General features: G+C 31.9%; 1 protein-coding gene across 1 annotated transcript in view; it reads left to right on the top strand.

Moving 5' to 3' along the window:
• The first annotated feature begins 16442 nt into the window (after nt 1-16442).
• LOC132722455 (coadhesin-like) overlaps nt 16443-18954 on the top strand; it is a 34685-nt gene continuing 32173 nt past the window's right edge. Inside the window, exons 1-3 of the mRNA XM_060706963.1 lie at nt 16443-16913; nt 17081-17251; nt 17702-17872. Of these exons, the coding sequence (XP_060562946.1) occupies nt 16625-16913; nt 17081-17251; nt 17702-17872 (631 nt within the window). The 5' untranslated portion in view covers nt 16443-16624. The remainder of the gene's footprint in view (nt 16914-17080; nt 17252-17701; nt 17873-18954) is intronic.

An 18954-nucleotide genomic window follows, 5' to 3' on the forward strand; every position in this document is an offset into this window, starting at 1 on the left:
TATAATGTGTGTAAGCTAAACTTTTATTACGCAGAATATCTTGATTTGATGCTTACTCACTTGAGACGATTTTCTTCTGGATGAAGAACTTCTGCACATAGCCTAAGAATACAAACTGGAAGATATGCTAGAAATAAAATACAAAGAAATGAACGTTATTGCCAATGTTGTTTTGTAAGAGACCTGGAAGGTGAATTTCATTTTATTCTCATATGTCAATGTTATTCAAGTATTCGTAGAATTTATATTAAAATATACTATTTTGTAAATCCAAGTATGTTTAAATGTATAGCGCTGTTACAAAGTAAAAATAGGAATGAGCTTTGCAAATAAGCAGTTTATTATAAAAAGCTATGACTATTAGAAATTCAATAGATCTAATAAATTATGTTCAATGATAAAACAAAATATTTGTTGATATCTTCATCCTCGTTTAACTGAGGCTTAACAACATATTGTGTTTGTATATTAGCATCATTTTTGTCTTTAATATTATTGCATTGATTGCTCGCACTGAAATGTATTTGTTTCTCTATAATTATATGATGTATATGATGATGTATTATGTACAAATCAAAGAAATAAAAGTTCTGTTCTGGTCACACTTACAATGCAAATAGAAATTAATACCTAATAGATTTGTTTGTAAAATCAGGTGAATGAAAAATGCCATATAAATAGGACATGTCCGAATAAAGGATTGTTAAATTACAGGGGTCAGTTGTTTTAATTCGTAAATTGGGTCTATTATGTTATATGGATTTGAGCTTTAGGGCTTTCAGCACCAGCAATGTAGAGGAACATAAACAATACAAAAAATTGCTTAAATATTATTCAGATTGAATGTATTCATGCAAAGATGCTATTGAAACATCTTGAACATTTATGCTTGAATATACCATAAAGAACAAAACGCAACAATTATTCTTTAATGTGTACGCGTAATTAACAGTTAACGAAGCTAGTCATAAAATATTAGTCTCAATCTATTTTTAGATTGGTAACATCCAATTTTCCCTGTGAATATGATACTACATCCAGTAAATATGATTTGATTTATTGACTACTGTTTGCGACGGCTAGAAACATAATTTCGCACTGTAATATTTCTTAATAAATAATCTAAAGCATAAATAGAGTATATATGGGACTTAGATTTATGTGTAAGTTTATTAAAACAAATCTTTACTTTCTAATACTTACACGCAATTACCTACATACCTACAAAAAACAAAGAAAATAAATGCTTCGTCCAATTTTAGTTTTTCGTCATTCTTACTAAATGGCAGTCATTTACCCTGTAAAATATCTCCAATATGACCGTAAAACATGTATGCCCGCTATCGGCAGCCACTTAGTCATGTGATAAGGTAATACTGAATGACTTTTTACTTAGTGACCAAAAAATCAATAAGGGTAATGTACTAGTCACTAGCTATTGTGACCGCAAAGGTTGTGTGCAGCAATTTTATCACAAAGTTAAGCCAAGTTGTTTATATTACATAATACTTTGAAATGTGTATACCAAAAGCAGTTTTAGTTTAATAAATAAATATCAACCAAGGCAACTTGAGTTTTTTAGTTATTGGTATTTACGTACAAGGTCAATATGACATTGACCTTGACCCTTAAATTATAGGGGTTATCTACTGGCCAAGACCAATGCACCTGTGCAATTTGAAGGTAAAGGGCCCATGAGTTGTTGGGGTTTTAATCTAAAAACGTTTTCACCTATAAGGTCAATGTGATCTTGACCTCTGACCCCTTAACCCCAAATATCCATTGAGGTCATCTTCTGACCAACAGCAATACATCTGTAAAGCTTGAAGGTCAAGGGTCAATGGGTTTTCCAGTTTTTGATAGAAAACCGTTTGGACTAACAAGGTCAATGACAATTTGACTATTGATCCTATGACTAAAAAATCAACAAGGGTCATTAACTGACCAATACCAAGGCACCTACAAAGTTTAAGGGCCAACAGCCCATAGCTTGTCAAGTTATTGATCGGAAAACGTTTTTACCTACAAAGTCAATATGACCTTGACCCTTGACCCAAAATCAATAGGGTCATCTAATGGTTAAGTTTAATGCACCTACGACGTTTAAAGGGAGACACAGGCAAATTTTTCATTCCTTAGTTTTGAATATTCTGTAAATGCCCTCAAAATGAATATATTAGACTGTCAAAAAGGAAAAAAACTTTACTCCATAATAAAAGAATAAAATGGTGATTTCCTAACTTGACCCGCGTGGGTCAGGTTAGAGTGCTAGGATTTCACAATAGTTATCAAAATAAACACGGGAAACGTTAAAGAACAAGTCAAATGAATGACTTAGACTTGTTTCAATCATACAATATCCACAATATCTGTCATTGTAACTTCAAGGGTTTGTTCAAGTCACCTGACTTGTTTTAAAACTGTTTGGAGATTCGATTGGTGTCTAAATCTTGTTCAACATATATAGATATATTTACGCCTCAAACCCAAAATATATAAAATTTAAACAGAAACACATGCTGAAACTTCAAGAAATGTCATTTTAGCGTAATATGAGTACATAAGATCATTTTAATATGTTTGTCATTATTTTGCCTGAATATCCCTTTAAGGGCCAACAGCCCATAGCTTGTCAAGTTATTGATTGGAAACCTCAATAATGGTATAGGTCATCTACTGGTCATGAGCAATCATCATTCCAAGTTTAATGTTCCTAGACCTAAGCGTTCTATTGTCATTGATCGGAAACTGTTTTACCTACAAGGTCAATGTGACCTGTCAATGTGACCTTGACCTTTGGCTCTCGATTCCACATCACTACGGGTCATCTACTGGTCATTTTTCATTTGTGCAAACTGTTTTATTATTATGTAGAACTTTACTTCTTAAAGATTGAAGAGCTGGACGTGTTGTTTCCTTATTCCGTCAACAAAGTTTCAGTTTCCGTACTCACTGCCATTTGACTTATAGGTTCCGAATTCTAAGCTCTTTGTTACATATACTTAAAATGAAATCATTGAATATGAATGCAAAATGAAATGGCCCTTATAGGTTTCCGTTTACAAATCGTAACACACAAGTTGTTGTCTGACACAAGAATGTTTGGAAAATAATTTGTCTTTATATCATTCTGAAAATCTGTAATTTAAAACAATCGGGTATTTTGTTTTGTCTTAACCTTATTGCTTTAAGAAAGATATAAAGATTAAATACTAATGTTCCAACTCCAAATAATTTTTTAATATCAAATTTAGTGTAGGTTAAATTTATAATCCTGCAAAATCCAAATGGAACTGAGTGATATTGAAATGGACATTACTAGATGAAACGATGAAATGTAAATGAGAACTTTAGAAATTGCTGCCGAAAGTTGTTCTACCGAATCACAGTCAAAGAAAATTGAAGAGGACCATTATGAGACATTACAATTTGATGATTCTGATAAAAGAAAAGTTGAAAGTGGAGATGACGATACTGTGAAGCGACTGAAATGTGTGATTTATGTATTGATAGTGTTGATAAGTGTTCTTTACATCACTCTTATCACGTTGGTCATTGTACTGTTCGTTCCGAAGACACCAGGTACTTTTATTGTATTTTATATTTGTAGCACTGTCACAAATATCAAAAGCTTAAACAATTTATGATGATTTAGTTCAAAAACAATTGCAATAATTTTTAATTTATGCTTGCTTAAGTGTTTTTTATCTAGCTGTATACATTGAATATGTTTTTTATTATTATACAAATCTAGCCGACGGTCGTTGAGCACAATGGTCAAGCTGGACCTCCTGTGACGTAACGTGTGGTAACGGAACACAACTACGAACGAGAACATGTACGAATCCAGTGCTTGCGAATAAGGGAAGTTACTGTATTGGAGAAAGTTTGCAGAGCAGTGAATGCTCAAAAGACAACTGTCCAGGTGTTTACTTAAAATCATATAATATAAAACATAAACAAAATTTTAGAGACGGAGAAGAAAAAGCATATCATTTTAAATTCACTTTACTTGAGAATTTTTAAAATAATGCTAAGTTGCTGTACTGAAATTTAACCATTGCACATACAAAATTGTATAGTTTCAGTTGCTTTGCGGTTTCCGGTTAATGTTTATCTATTATTGTCATCATAACATATTATTACAAATTGTACACATTACTAGTATTTTAAAATATATCATGTATATATGAAAGCTCATAGATCTTTTCGATATATTATTTATTGTTTTCCTTGAAATACAATTTGCTTATTTGTTTTGGGTGAAAAAAAACACTTAAGAGCAATTAAGTTTAAATGTCTCCAGTAGATATCAAAAAAACAAGTTTTATTTTTCATAAAACAACTTTCACATTTATTTTCACAAAACAAACACATTCTAAATCATATTTAGTCGATGGTCAATGGTCACATTGGTCAGGCTGGACATCTTGTGACGCCACTTGTGGACGTGGTACTCATCTACGTTCAAGGACATGCACAAATCCAGTTCCGACTTATAATGGAATGGATTGTACTGGAGAGAATTTACAACGTGCTGAATGCTCAAAAGGAAGCTGTCAAGCTATTTGTATTATAAAATTATAAAATATAAGAATACAAAAATTGCTTTGGGTGTGTTTGAATTTGATCTTTAAATTATTTATTTTGGGAAAGATAGGAATGATATACATTTACTGGATGAAAAGACTGAAATTTGATTTGAAATAGGCACAGTCTGTTTCAACATTGTTCAGAAATATTATTTCAAACGGTAACATCCAAGGCATAAAAAATTCGTATATACGATAGTTATTTATAGGTCACCTTTTTGATTGATAACGTTTAAGGGCATGAATGGTGATATGTCCGTGGTCCGTACTCACAGTGCCTGAAAGGGCTGATGGACCCTCATTAAGCCTAGAACAGCCTCCGGAATAAGTTTGCAAATCCGGAAATTTCGCAAACTCAACTACCCTTTTTATAATATAGTTTCAATCAAACAGTAATTTTGATAAAAATAGACGAGTATTGGCCGTTAATAGAAAAATAGCGCAATAATTAAAAACCATTTGAACAAAACAGTGGGAGGAAAAAGTTTTTTTTTCTAAATATTTTTACATGTGTTGAATATATAATACTTATAATAAACTTATAAGTATTCGAGGAATGGGAGGCTAACATAATGGGAGAATTGACATTACGCCAGAGAAGAGATTGCTCCGCCCACTGGTTCACGTGATCCGGTCATTCAGAACCTTAGACAAAAGACGGTGCCGACGTTTACGCAAAACTGTCATGCCACTTAAGTGACTAATGAATTTACCTTATATAATTTGGTATATATAAAACTGTAATGCTTTTATTGAATAGTTCAATGTATTATGGTATTCAAAAAAGTAACAAATAACTGCATTCACGCATTAATGATGAATAAAACGTTTGGCAAAGATTTTGTTATATTTCTCGCTGACTTCAAGGAAGATGTTACTAACAAAACATAATTTTAGTTTACAAATTCAAAGATAGTTAAAATTGATGTAGCGGAACATATAAAAGTAAAGTTATATCAATGAAACAGTAACATTTACAAATGTTTTTGGGATTTTATGTGCAAAATCACTTATATGTAATGCATGAAAAATCTGCAAAAGGTAAAAGACAACTTATTATGTATTCATGATAATATTTTAAAGATACGCAAGCAATTGTTACATATTTATTGTCGACTTTTTAAAATATTATCAATATATATTGTTTATAGTTTTGGCCAAGACATATATTCATTATTCGAACGTTTCAGGTCAGCAAGCTAAGTACCATCTTGCAGGAAATGGGCAATGCGTGATTAACTAATGGTTCTTTTGCCCAATAAAACGGATGAAGCTAATGCACACTTGTTCACCTACAGTTTTTAGGCTATACATATCCATATTCAATCACATCATGTATCTTTGAAAGCTAGCAGATTTTGTATAAACAATATACTACTAAACTTTGCATAGACCAAGTCTATAAGCATAAAACTTCATATTAATTGTGAAAACTTCATGGGCATATCTTGACATCCAAATAGAAATAAACTTATAACATTGTTAACATTGACATAGAATGTTTCCAGTCAATGGTCAATGGGCACACTGGTCAAGCTGGACTTCATGTGATGTCACATGATTGTGGAAAAGGAACTCGGCAACGTTCGAGAACATGTACAAATCCAGTTCCAGCTAATGGTGGACTCGATTGTACAGGAACGATAAGAGAAACAGATGAATGTTCCAATGACGCATGTCCAGGTCGTTGAATTTAATAATAATAATAATAATAATAACTTTAAACAAAAAAGTTCGAAACTGTTTTTATGAAGTTCTGTTTAATAATGTTGCCTTCGTGAAAATATCTATTACAATCAAATACAGAATATACATTTTAAATATATTAAAACAGAATGTCGATCGACAATCATAGGACAAGCTTGAACTTATGTAACGTCACGTGTGGAAATAAATATCTATATATATGAAAGAATATATAAAGTGTACTTTCCTAATACCATACTATTAATTCTTGTCTACCCCTCTTATTAGCAAACTTGAAAGTCTAAATGTAAAGTAATGTTGTTATTCATTACAATGAAAGATGATAAAATTGAAAAGTTCTTTTAAGTCCGAGATAAAATTGATGAAAAGTAGTTATTTACAATCGCCGATAATAATCTGAAAAAAAAGTAAAATGAAATCGCGTTGTCCGTCCGTACTTTCCCCCGGAACCATACATTAAAACTGGTCGGTTAATTTTTTAATGAAAAAAAGGAATTGTTATGAATGTAAACAATATAGAAATTAGGCTGATCAACAGGATCTATCTATAAGGGTTTTAACGTAACTTGGTTTAAGAAAAATGTCTATCTTGAGAACATAGATAAATGTAGTTAAAAGAAGTAATGATTATCAAATACCATCAAAATAAAAACTATGCATAAATTCGAAATTGCCATTTTAAACCTGTTAATATGCATTTACAATGGGAAATTGTCATTGTTAATGTGCTAATGTGTGATAATAATAGATCTATCTCTGCAAGTATGTGAATTTCAATAACGAGTTAATTCATATTAATTTTCATTTTTAAGTTCATTTCTGTTTAACTGTCTGCTTGAAATTGAAAGAGACAGGAACATAAAAGTTTATTATCTTTATTGTACTTTCAAGAAAACTGAAATGAGTTAAACACATTCAGCAAAAGAAACAACTCAAGCATATGTAGCAATATTTGAAAATAGTATTGTAATAGCATCAAACTTTTTTATTTCAAGTCGATGGTCAATGGGCATATTGGTCAAGTTGGACATCGTGTGACGTCACCTGTGGACTACGGACAAGGAGATGTACGAATCCAATGCCCGAGAATAAAGGAAAGGACTGTATTGGAGAAAGTTTACAGAGTCAGCCATGCTCAACAGGAAACTGTTCAAGTACATAATTAGAGATTAAATAATGACTAGTTTAAATAAATAGGGTCAAATTTACATCAATTACATAGCGATTTCCAATTAATTGCTCTTACATTTGACGCAATGTTGTGGCAAGGTAGACACTTAATTTCAAATGGTGTTTGGTATAAGTTTTAAGTTTACTGACAAAATCCTTTATTCATTTGTAATCATAAATGTTAATGTTTTTGCTCTTATATCATGATGCACCTTTTAGATGTTAACTTTACAACCATCATTACCAGTTTAACAGTTTTTCCTTTATACTCTTTGTATTACATTTAATATACAGTGTATATACATGTAGTTTGTTTAAGACTATTCAGTGTTGCCAACACTATGCATGTGTATTATATATTTTCAGCATTCAAGTCTGCATTTTCTGTCAATCATCCAAATACCTACAGGAACATTAATGGAACTGTGAAACTGATATTTTTAAGTACCATTTACCAGTATGGCAATGATTTTAATATTTCGACAGGAACTTACACCTGTAGCAAATCCGGTGTTTACCATTTTTCTGTTACATTGGTAAAGAAGCGGTCAGATTCAAGGGTTGATCTTGTTTCTTGTCATCTTCGCAAGAATAGTCTGAAGCTGATTGGCATACGAACTGATCCAACTGACGATGATGCAGACAAAGGAAATGCTGCTGTTTCTCAGTCTATCGTGATTAATCTTGATGTTGGGGACACTGTGTACCTAACTGGATGCAGCAGTCCAAGTTCAAGCATGGAGCATTGGTCTTCGTTTACCGGATTTCTTCTATATGACAATAATTAAAATATGTGTCAGTCCACAAAATATTGTTCTTTGCTCGATTAATCTTATTTTCAATACAGTGTTTAGGGAAATAATTTTTTTCGACATTGATGTCAGACATTTGATGGATCGATGTTTATTTCACACTAATTGTGTTTGTCATAATGTTATTGGAGAGCATGTGTATTAATCAAATAACACATTTGAGAACAAGATTTCAACCACAGAATTTGGTTTACAGCTGTAACAATATCACTACACATAATAGTTAACACCAAGTGATAAACCAGTTATGTAACTACACCTATGCTCCAATATCGTAATGATATTAGGTTATCTATTTCACTTTGTCTTTACTTTTTTTCCTCTGAAACATGTATCTTATTATTATATTGAACTATAATATAGTGTACCTGTTTTTTGTTAAGTTGACAGCATTGCCATACGGTAGTTAGGTTGTCACATTTCTTAAGACATTTATGTGGACAGTCGTTTATTGCTTTTGCTTCGTTTACATGGACTTACCGCGTTTCTTGTTAGATTATATGTTACACAAGGTCGGCGTTGCTATTTCAAAATTCCTGCGTTGTAACACATTCCTGCGTTGCTTGATGTTGTTACACTGTTCACACTCGGTAATATACATGAAGTAAAATAAGCACGTTTACATGTATTAGAAATGCTAACGGTGTAGCGAGTGTTTTCCGTTTACTTCATGCAGATAAACAAAGGAAGTAAAACTGTACAAAAAAAGTTATTTAACCTCTGCATGAGTTTTCACATAACTGAAAATTAATTTTTTAAGCGAAGGAAATGGGGACAACTTTGCACTTAAAGGACAAAAATGGCTAAAACATCGTACAAAATGAAAAATTGGAAGGAGACAGTAGCCGTAAGCAAATAAGGAAGATAGGGGAAAATACTTCAACTATATTTCCGCTTAATGTTTTGTAGAAACTTTTTTACAGATTTTTTTGAATTCAAATTAATCATATCATGACACCACTATTTTATAAATGTCTAACTGACTTTGTATTTTATCATTGTCCATATCTAAAGTGTCATGTATCCAACTGATTGTTATGGATAAAAATGACAGTTATCAACCTACATTGTTACAAAAAGGAGGAACGTTATGTTTTAACTTTTAATAGCGGGGAAACTTAGCTTCTTATTTTCTATTTATCTTTGTCATCGGAAATGGAAAATGATGCTGCAGAATGGATATCAGAGAACCCAGTGAATGCGACAAAGCTTGTATATTTAAAAACACAATCTTTCTAATGGGAGAGCCTGTCGAATATCTGACGCATAAGTGATAAAGAGGAATGTTATGTGAATCAATAGAACATGGAAATTCACAAAAAAATGAAACTGAAATGAAGAACGATGTTTGAAGCGGCTGGAAGACGTGATATATATCATGGCAGCGCTTATTATTATTATTATTATTATTATTATAATGTTCTTAGCACGTGGAAAAGCATACCACTGGAAATGTGGTGTTTTATGGACATGTGCTTTCACTTAAACGTATACAAGCAGCAAGACTTCTTTCATTTTATTGTAAAATTATATTCGAAATTAACAAACTATGGCAAATCGACAGGTAAGACGTCGTCTAAGTGAAGATGAGATGAACAGGGGTATTGGAATGTTGGAGGCTGGCCGTTCACAAAGGCACGTTGCCCATGTCCTTGGGGTATCCCAGAGCGTTGTCTCCTGGATGTAGAACCGATTCTAAATGACTGGAAATGTCTTGAAGTCAACGACTCAAGGCCAGGACAAATTTATTGTCCTTCAGGCCAGGCGTCAACCTTCTCGAACGCTACGACCTTACGTAACGATTTCCAGAATGCAACTAGTGTGCGTGTAAGCACATAAACTCTTAGAACATGTTACATGATGCTGGGTTGAGGTCACGACGGCCAGCAATTCGCATTCTTTTAACACAACGCCATATTCAATTGCAATGGGCGCAGACTCATGTCACATGGACAGTTTATGTGTGGACCCAGGTCCTCTAAACTGATGACTAAAGGTTTTGTGTGGACTTCAAGGACCGACAGGCAAGGCTTTGGAGAAGTCCAAATGAACGCTAAGCTCAGCATACGTTGCAGAACACGTCCGTTTTGGCGGGGTTCAGTCATAGTGTGGGCGGGAATAAGCGCTCAGGGGAAAACGGACCTACACATCATTGAAAACGGTACACTGACGGAAGTGAGGTACGGCAATGAAATCTTAGACGTCTCTGTACGCACGTAAGCTTGCGCAGTCGGCCCTGATTTCATTCTTATGGATGACAACGCCCGAACACACAGATCCCACATCACAAACCGATATCTTGAGGTGGCAACTTTAGTCCGCATGAATTGGCCAGCGATTCTCCGGATTTAAATCCAATTGAGCATGCTTGGGATACACTGCCGAAAGCCATTTCTAGACGCTATGGCCAACTAACAACAGTTCAGGAGCTAAGCCATGCAATCATAGAGGAATTGGCTCAAATTCCTCATCACAAGGTCCGCAGGTTCATCAGCAGCATGCGGCGGCCATGCCAGGCTGTAATTAATGCCCGCGGACACCATACTTGGTATTAAACACGCTATGCGAATCATTTTTCGATTTGCAAAATTATTTTTATTCCACTATGTGATCTCCGAAATGTTGATTTTCGTCCAGTACACTCCTTTTAATCAATTTTTGCATTTATTACAAATACACAAAAGTAACGCACTGTAGAAAAGGTGATCCTAAGCAAATTTGAGTAGTATAAATATAGAAATGATAGAGTAAATACACACACACTACCAAATCGATATGCTAGTCCAATTACGGCACAACACAGCGCCTAGCAGAACGGTCATGAAAGCATAGCCACTGCAAATCCACCATCATAAAACTGATGGTTTCAGATTAGAATTCAACAGTCACAAAATGAACTACGCATTGAAACTGGCTCAAATTTGCATATATAGAGCTTTTTTATTACGATATAGGAGCATGTTTCAAAGATGTATGTTCTATATAATAGTTACTATGTTTCTTTACATCTTTGGTGAAAAAGTGTACCTAGTATATTTTACGATCATATATTTACAAGTTCTTATCTAACACCGTTATATCCGTTTGAAAAAATAAAAGACGGATCTGCGGATTTTTAATGTTAACTCGTTAGGTCATCTTTATATTTTTCAATTTTATCTGTTTTCATGTTTGATAAAAGGAGTGTCGAAGTACCAAACAGAAAGTGTTAATTATATACGATTTACTTTAATATTGGAATGTTTTTTTTTCTTAAGTATTTCATTAATGTCACGGCATAACCTTGTTGTAACCAATGTTTGAAATGCAAGGACATACAGTTCTGACATTATTTTTATACTTTATTAATGTATAATTGAGATAAACGCGGAGTCATTTTATTGTATGTATTTTATAATATAAAACATTTGTATATATATCAGTATATTGTTTATTAAAGATGATTAAAACAGGTTTAACCGGAGGCGCAATTTATTAACTATCCATCCGTCTATCTGTCCGTCAGTCCGTCTTTCCGCATCTCCTGTAACCTCAGAAAGTACTGAAATTATTTTAGAAAACTTATTTTCTTCCTATCCATAAAGGAACTCGACTGAGGTCTAAAATCCTTAAAACATAAAATTTGAATTTCTTAAATTGATCACATGGGAAAACAGAGAAAACAAATTAAAAATCGTATAATTGTTCTCTTCTTATCCCGATTTGAGTAAATAATGTTGAAACGCTTTTTAGTGTTGTGTAAATTTTCACAATTGAAATAATCATTCTGGATAAAACGGAGTGAGCGAATAAACTGAAATATTGTTCTTGGTCTAAAACTACATCAAATTGAACAATAATCTTTGGAAAGTATTGTCAGTCATAAACATTTACAACTGTTTTAAATGTTAAATAAAGTTGTTGCATAATCCAACTTCCTCAAATGGAAGAATCCAACTTCCCTGACAGAATTCGAGTCCACGACGGCGATGAGAAAGTTATTTGAAGACGGCGACCTCAACCGCACGGTCACGGAAGCCCAAGCGTATTAGGTAATGAATGTTGTTCTTCAACTCCGCTCTCTGAAAACGCATAATATGACTGAAAATTGACTGCTCTCGCTGTCGTATTGATCTGAAACCGGCTGCTGTATGTTCTTGGAATGACATCGAAACCGGTCAGCAATGCAAAATGCAGATCAGTAGTTTCATGGAACATTTACTTCACTTTTATTTTGATTGCCATGATGGAATTTTATGAACAGGTAACCCTTCGGTAATTTGTTTTAGCCGGTATCAAGCGCAGGCGAATAAGTGAACTTATAATTTGCTATATATACAAAACATAAAAATGTCAAGGAGACTTTCAATATTTTACCCGTAACACGCGAACATATACTTAATATATTAAGTTATCTGACAATACCGAATACATGTAGTATTAAATTTTTTAAAGACATTGCTACCATTTGATTTGGGCATGCAATAATGTTTGTAATAGATCATAAAATACCTCATTTTTCTATTGATGCAGGTTTACGCGGCACGTTTTTTGTTTAAACTGAATGTCGCGTTTATTATGTGGTTAACGCATTATATAACAAATAACTCTATTTACTGAAATAGATATCTGAACCGATAAAATACATTATATTGCCAACAACTGATTTATTTGAAGTCATTTTCAATGATTTTATATGTAATTTGATCTTTCATTTTTATTTAAAGTTGTCTTGTCGAAGTCATCAACAACAACTGTGTCCAATTATAATTGAAATGTGAGCCCTTTTAAATATATTTAATACATTTAATACTATTAAGCCGTTGAAAAGTATATAATTTTTGATTTAAAGCGCGCTAATGTTAGCGTTCCATTGAAAGGTGCGTCAATGAAAAAATACTCTTAACTGCAAACCATTCATTTATGTGTATGTGATAGATAGAATATAATATATGTGCCGATTCAATGTTTAATTCATTGAAATCGTCGATTTATACAATATAATGCTCCCCGGAGGCTCGAAAATTATGATTTTATTTCAACTCGTTCAATAGAATTTAGTAAATTATGTTTATATTATTTCACACACTTGAATGTTGTACGTAAACAAAATTAAATGTTTCAGAGAAACATATAATGATGCTGTTAAAAGTATTTTTTTGTTAAGCAATGTTTTTCGTGCATGTGTTCATTTGCTGTTGTAGATTATAAATATGTTTAAATCATACAGTTAAATTTGGAAGTATTCTTTTTCGAAATTCGAACAATTGTTATTTGTAAACTAAATACAACAGCTACAGAAGTTAATAAACTTTAAAATATATTTACGAAAACAATTATACCAAAGGTAATGTTACTGCATTTTCAAATCGTTTACCAAAAATGAAATTGCAAGTACTGGGTTGACAAAACAGCAATGAAACAAGTCACTGCGACATGTCATTTTTAGAGTGTTGCAATTGCTAAGTACGTTCAGGAATATAAACTTATTTGTCAATTCAAACCGTATACAATTATAATTACGGAAGGATATATTTGTCGGTTTTATTATAACTTAAATAACTTTGGTATTTAATCTGCACTCGTTCAGTATCCTTTATATATGTATAACAAAAGGAATTTGATGAATTCATACAGAAAGATAATTATGAGTAAGAATAAAGATATTCTATGCATTTACTTAAACCTTTATATAAATTAAGTTTCCTTCTTGAATAAGAAAGTGATATATTACATGTATAGGAACAATGAATTGTATAAACTTATGATTGAGACATTAATTTCTGTGAATACTTGAATAAAGTATAACTTTTTGAAATTTTATAAATAAAATTTTAACAGACCTGTAAGTTTATTATTAACTCAAACCAATATACGTACCGCTTGATTGACTTTGACGATGAATATGCAAGATGTGTCGGTGGTTATTCAATTAATAATCGATCGATATATATTTTCTATGGAAGCGCATTGTGGTCACATCAACCATGCCAATTGATATTAATGCTTTGTAATATCAGGAGAATACAAAACGCAATATAAATAAGAAATGTTTATAAATCTGAGCTTTAGGATTTTAAGCAACCGCAATGTAGAGGGACATAAAAAGTACAAATATTTGCTTAAATATCTTGTATATTGAATGTAATTAATGTAAATATACTATTGAATCTTTTAAACATTTATGTTTGTAAGTGAAGTATCAAATATTAGTTAAATATGCCTAATCTGCCTCGAGATAGATTTATATAACAATATGTTATATGGTGCTAATTTATAATGACTCTTTATAATAGAATATAATAAAAAAACTGGTCAACTGAATTGAAATTTAATAATAATAGGTTTGAATAGATAAATATATGAAACACAGTATGTTGCTAACCAAGGTTATGTTTACTTCAATATGTACACTCTTTAAAGGATCAGAGCTTTGAAAACTGGCTGTTAAGGTGTAATTGAAAAGTTAAGCTGTCGTTATTATTGTGAGGTTGAAGATTTTACCACTGATATAACAATTGATGTATGATTTATGTATTATTGTCAGTGCCCGTCTCTAGAAATGTTTTTTTGGATTGATGTCAATCGACATTTGAAAGCTTTTGTAAGTAAAGTTATACCAATCCGTGATAGTACATTTGCTAATAGCACATGTCTATTATGCTAGGCTTCGCATGAATTGCAGAAAACTAAATCATCACCTTTTCATTCGTAATCTAGTCCAATTGCCACCCCTTTATCATTATGGAGAACTTGGAAACAATTATGCTTATCTTCCCGAATGTCACTTTTATAGTAACTTTCGTATATGCCTTCTTAAGCAAAAGTGCGACGAATCACTCAAAATGTCTCTCTCTATATTCTCATGTCGGGGATGCTTCTCTTTTTTCAATCAGATCTGATCTAATTTTCTCTTCGTCTCTTTCTGTCTTTAAGTTGTTGTCTGTTAATATATACTAAAATATTCATAAATAACTTATAGTATGAGTTCCTTACCACAAAACATTGATTTGTGCTTCATTTTTCAAGGTATTTTGGCATACTTTTTGGCATACAATCAATAAAGACGGTTGTTGTACACACTTTGCAATATGATTGTATACTATTTACATGTACATCAACCAGGCATGTATTATTTTTTGTAATTAATCAATTATGGAGATTGACTTAAATAAGCACCTAATGCTTTCGTCAAATTCGTATTTATGATAGTATGGTTGTTTTAATATATTTTATGTTGTAGATCTAGTCTGATCATATAGCATATGCAATAAATATGTTTAAACTAAGTGAAAAATGTAATTTCAACTATAATTTTTGCAATTTGCATTTTCCGTTCTTTTTACTAGTTAAACAACTATCTTAAATGCTTAATCGAACATGAAATTTAAGTTTATATGAATAAACATAATGGATCGTGTTACTCATATGTTTTATATATTGTGTTTACGGCAAAGCCATCTAATACAAATCAATCAAAAATTAAATTAAATATTTGGGATTCTTCAACAATTCCGGCCTTTTGCAGAAATCGTACAAATAGACAACAATTCTAATGCCTTTTCATGTAAACAATGTTAAAAAACTAAATTTGAATGATATCTCCAAAAACTACAATGCCAAGAGCTTGGGTATTTGTCATGTAGCATCACCTTATTATCATTTAGTTTACAATTATTGGGGAAAATAATGGCAAACCCAATGTCACCTTATCACTGGCTTTAACATTTTAGCAATGTGTCTCATGTGAGCAATAAAGGACCATCACGCCCCTCTTGTCTTTAGTACATTCATCTTTCTTAGCCAAAATATCTAATGTTGCTTAGGTGTCTAATGTTCTAACTCGAAGTTTGACGGAAAGTGCCGAGAAGTAACAATTTTAAATGGTATAGTACAAATTTAATCAGTGCAAATTATTAAATAATTTGTGCAAGACTTATTTTATCCTTTAGATTGTAGAGCTTGACGTGTTTTTTCCTTCTTTCGTCGACTAAGTGACTATTTCCGTACTCACTGCTGTCTAATTTCTAGTCTCTGATATTTTTACTATTGGTTACATAAACTGATAATGAAATTATTGATTATTAATGCAAATGTAATGGCCTTTATACGTTTCCGTATATAACAAATCGTTGCAAACGAGTTGTTGTCTGGCAAAAGGAAGTTTGAAAAATAATTTGTTATTAAATCATTCTCAAAATCTAAAATGTTTAAACTCGGGGGTTGTGTTAAGGCTTGTACCACAATGGCTTTGTATAAGATATAATGATTAAAAAATAATGTTATATCGTTCCACCTGCTAATGATAATTTTAGATCAAATATATTATAACTTGAATTCATCATTTTAAATAAAAAATATAAAATGGAATTGAGTGATATTGAAATGGACACAAGTAGATCAAATGATGAGATTGTATATGAGAACTTAAAGATTTCGACCGAAAGTTGTACTACCGAACCACAGAAAATAGAAGAGGAACCTTATGAGACATTAAAATATGGTGACTATGATAAAAGAAAAGTTGAAAGTGGAGATGACGACACTGTGAAGCGACTGAAATATGTGATTTACGTATTGATAGTGTTGATAAGCGTTCTTTACATCACTCTTATCACGTTGGTCATTGTACTGTTCGTTCCGAAGGAACCAGGTACTTTTTAGTGTATTTTATATTTATACTGTCACAAATATTATAAGCTTGAACATTTAAGATGATTAAGTTCAAAAATAATTCCAATAATTTATAAGTCATGCTTACATAATTTTTTTTAAATAGCTGAATACATTGAATACATTTTAATAATTATAAAAATCCAGCCGACGGTCGTTGGGCACAATGGTCAAGCTGGACCTCGTGTGACGTAACGTGTGGTAATGGAACACAACTACGAACAAGAACATGTACAAATCCAATGCCTGCGAATAAGGGAAGTAACTGTATTGGAGAAAGTTTGCAGAGCAGTGAATGCTCAAAAGACAACTGTCCAGGCGTTTACTTAAAATTATATAATATAAAACATAAATAAAGTTTTAGAGGCAGAGAAGAATAAGCATATCGTTTTAAATTCACTTTACTTGAGAATTTTTAAAATAATGCTAAGTTGCTGTACTGAAATTTAACCATGACACATACAAAATTGTATAGTATAGTTCCAGTTGCTTTGCGGTTTCCCGTTAATGTTTATCTATATTTGTCATCAGAACATACTTTTAAACATTGTACACATTACTAGTATTACAAAATAAATCATGTATCTATGAAAGCTCATAGATCTGTTTAATATATTATTTATTGTTTTACTTTAAATAAAAGTTGCTTCTTTATTTTGGGTGAAAAAACAAACTTTAGAGCAATTAAGTCTCTAGTAAATATCAAAATAACAAGTTTTTTTTTCATAACACAATTCACAAAACAAACACATTCTAAATCATACTTAGTCGATGGTCAATGGACTCCCTGGTCAACCTGGACTTCTTGTGACGTCACTTGTGGACATGGAACTCATCTACGATCGAGGACATGCACAAATCCAGTTCCGACTAATAATGGACTCGATTGTACTGGAGAGAATTTACAAAGTGCTGAATGCTCAAAAGGAAGCTGTCAAGGTATTTGTATTATTCAATTATATAAGAACACAAATATCGCCTTTGATGAGTTTGGATTCAAGTGTAAGATTATTTATTTTGGACAACATAAGAATTAATGAAGAATATACATTTACTAGATGTAAATGAGGTATTGTATAAATAAAACTTTGATGCGAAATCAGTAAAACAATATATTTCAATATTGTTCAGAAACTATTATATTTAAAAGAAAAAAAAAACAATAACAATAAAATTCGTATATAAAATATGATAACCAAGATAATGATAACATACAAATAAAGACTATGATTAACTCGTGAATGCTAGACTTTTAGAAAATCAATAGTGTAGGGTTTTTCCATCTAATCCGGTTGTTCAAACATTTTTTTAACCGTAATAGCTTTTCGGTGACATTTGACATGTCGGTCATCTAATAAAAGAAGATACAATTTGTATGAAAGTAACCGTTAATAATGCGGAAATATATTGTGATTTTATGGCAATATTGAACTTAGATTTATATTTCGGGAGAATTTTTGTTAGTTTCTGTAATTCATTATGATTTACGCTTACGATCTTAATGATACTATAGATCTCGATACTTAAATCAATAAATACTGCTCGATGGTAAAGTGGAAAGAATGACGGAATGTGGCCACGTAGTTGCATGTTCGATTGTGTATTTAATTTCTAGCATTCTTTTTCAATTTCATTATTTTGACAAATACATAATTTTTTAATTTCATAAATTTCAATATGAGAAGTTGTCAAGTTTTCCAAAATATGAAACAAAAAACATATTCGAAAACATAAAAAATCACATGTTGTACATTTTCCGTTTTGTTATAATTATGTTAAAATCCATATAGCTTACTTCGGAATCCGATAATATCAGAAAAAAAGTTATTACATATTCCGATTTTTCAGGTTAATATTGCCAAACATTAAATGTTGACTGCTTCTTAAAGGAATGTTTGTTGACGCTCTGATGAACCAAATACGGAGTTTCTCATGCAATCAGATTGTGTACTTTCGATATCGCCAAAATGTGGTCGCAGACATTCGCACTTATGAAGCTCATTTTTATCATCTTAGTCGAT

This window comes from Ruditapes philippinarum, unplaced genomic scaffold, assembly GCF_026571515.1.
Source record: "Ruditapes philippinarum isolate M1 unplaced genomic scaffold, ASM2657151v2 ctg1716_1_1_1_1, whole genome shotgun sequence".
NCBI classification, from domain to species: Eukaryota; Metazoa; Mollusca; class Bivalvia; order Venerida; family Veneridae; genus Ruditapes; species Ruditapes philippinarum.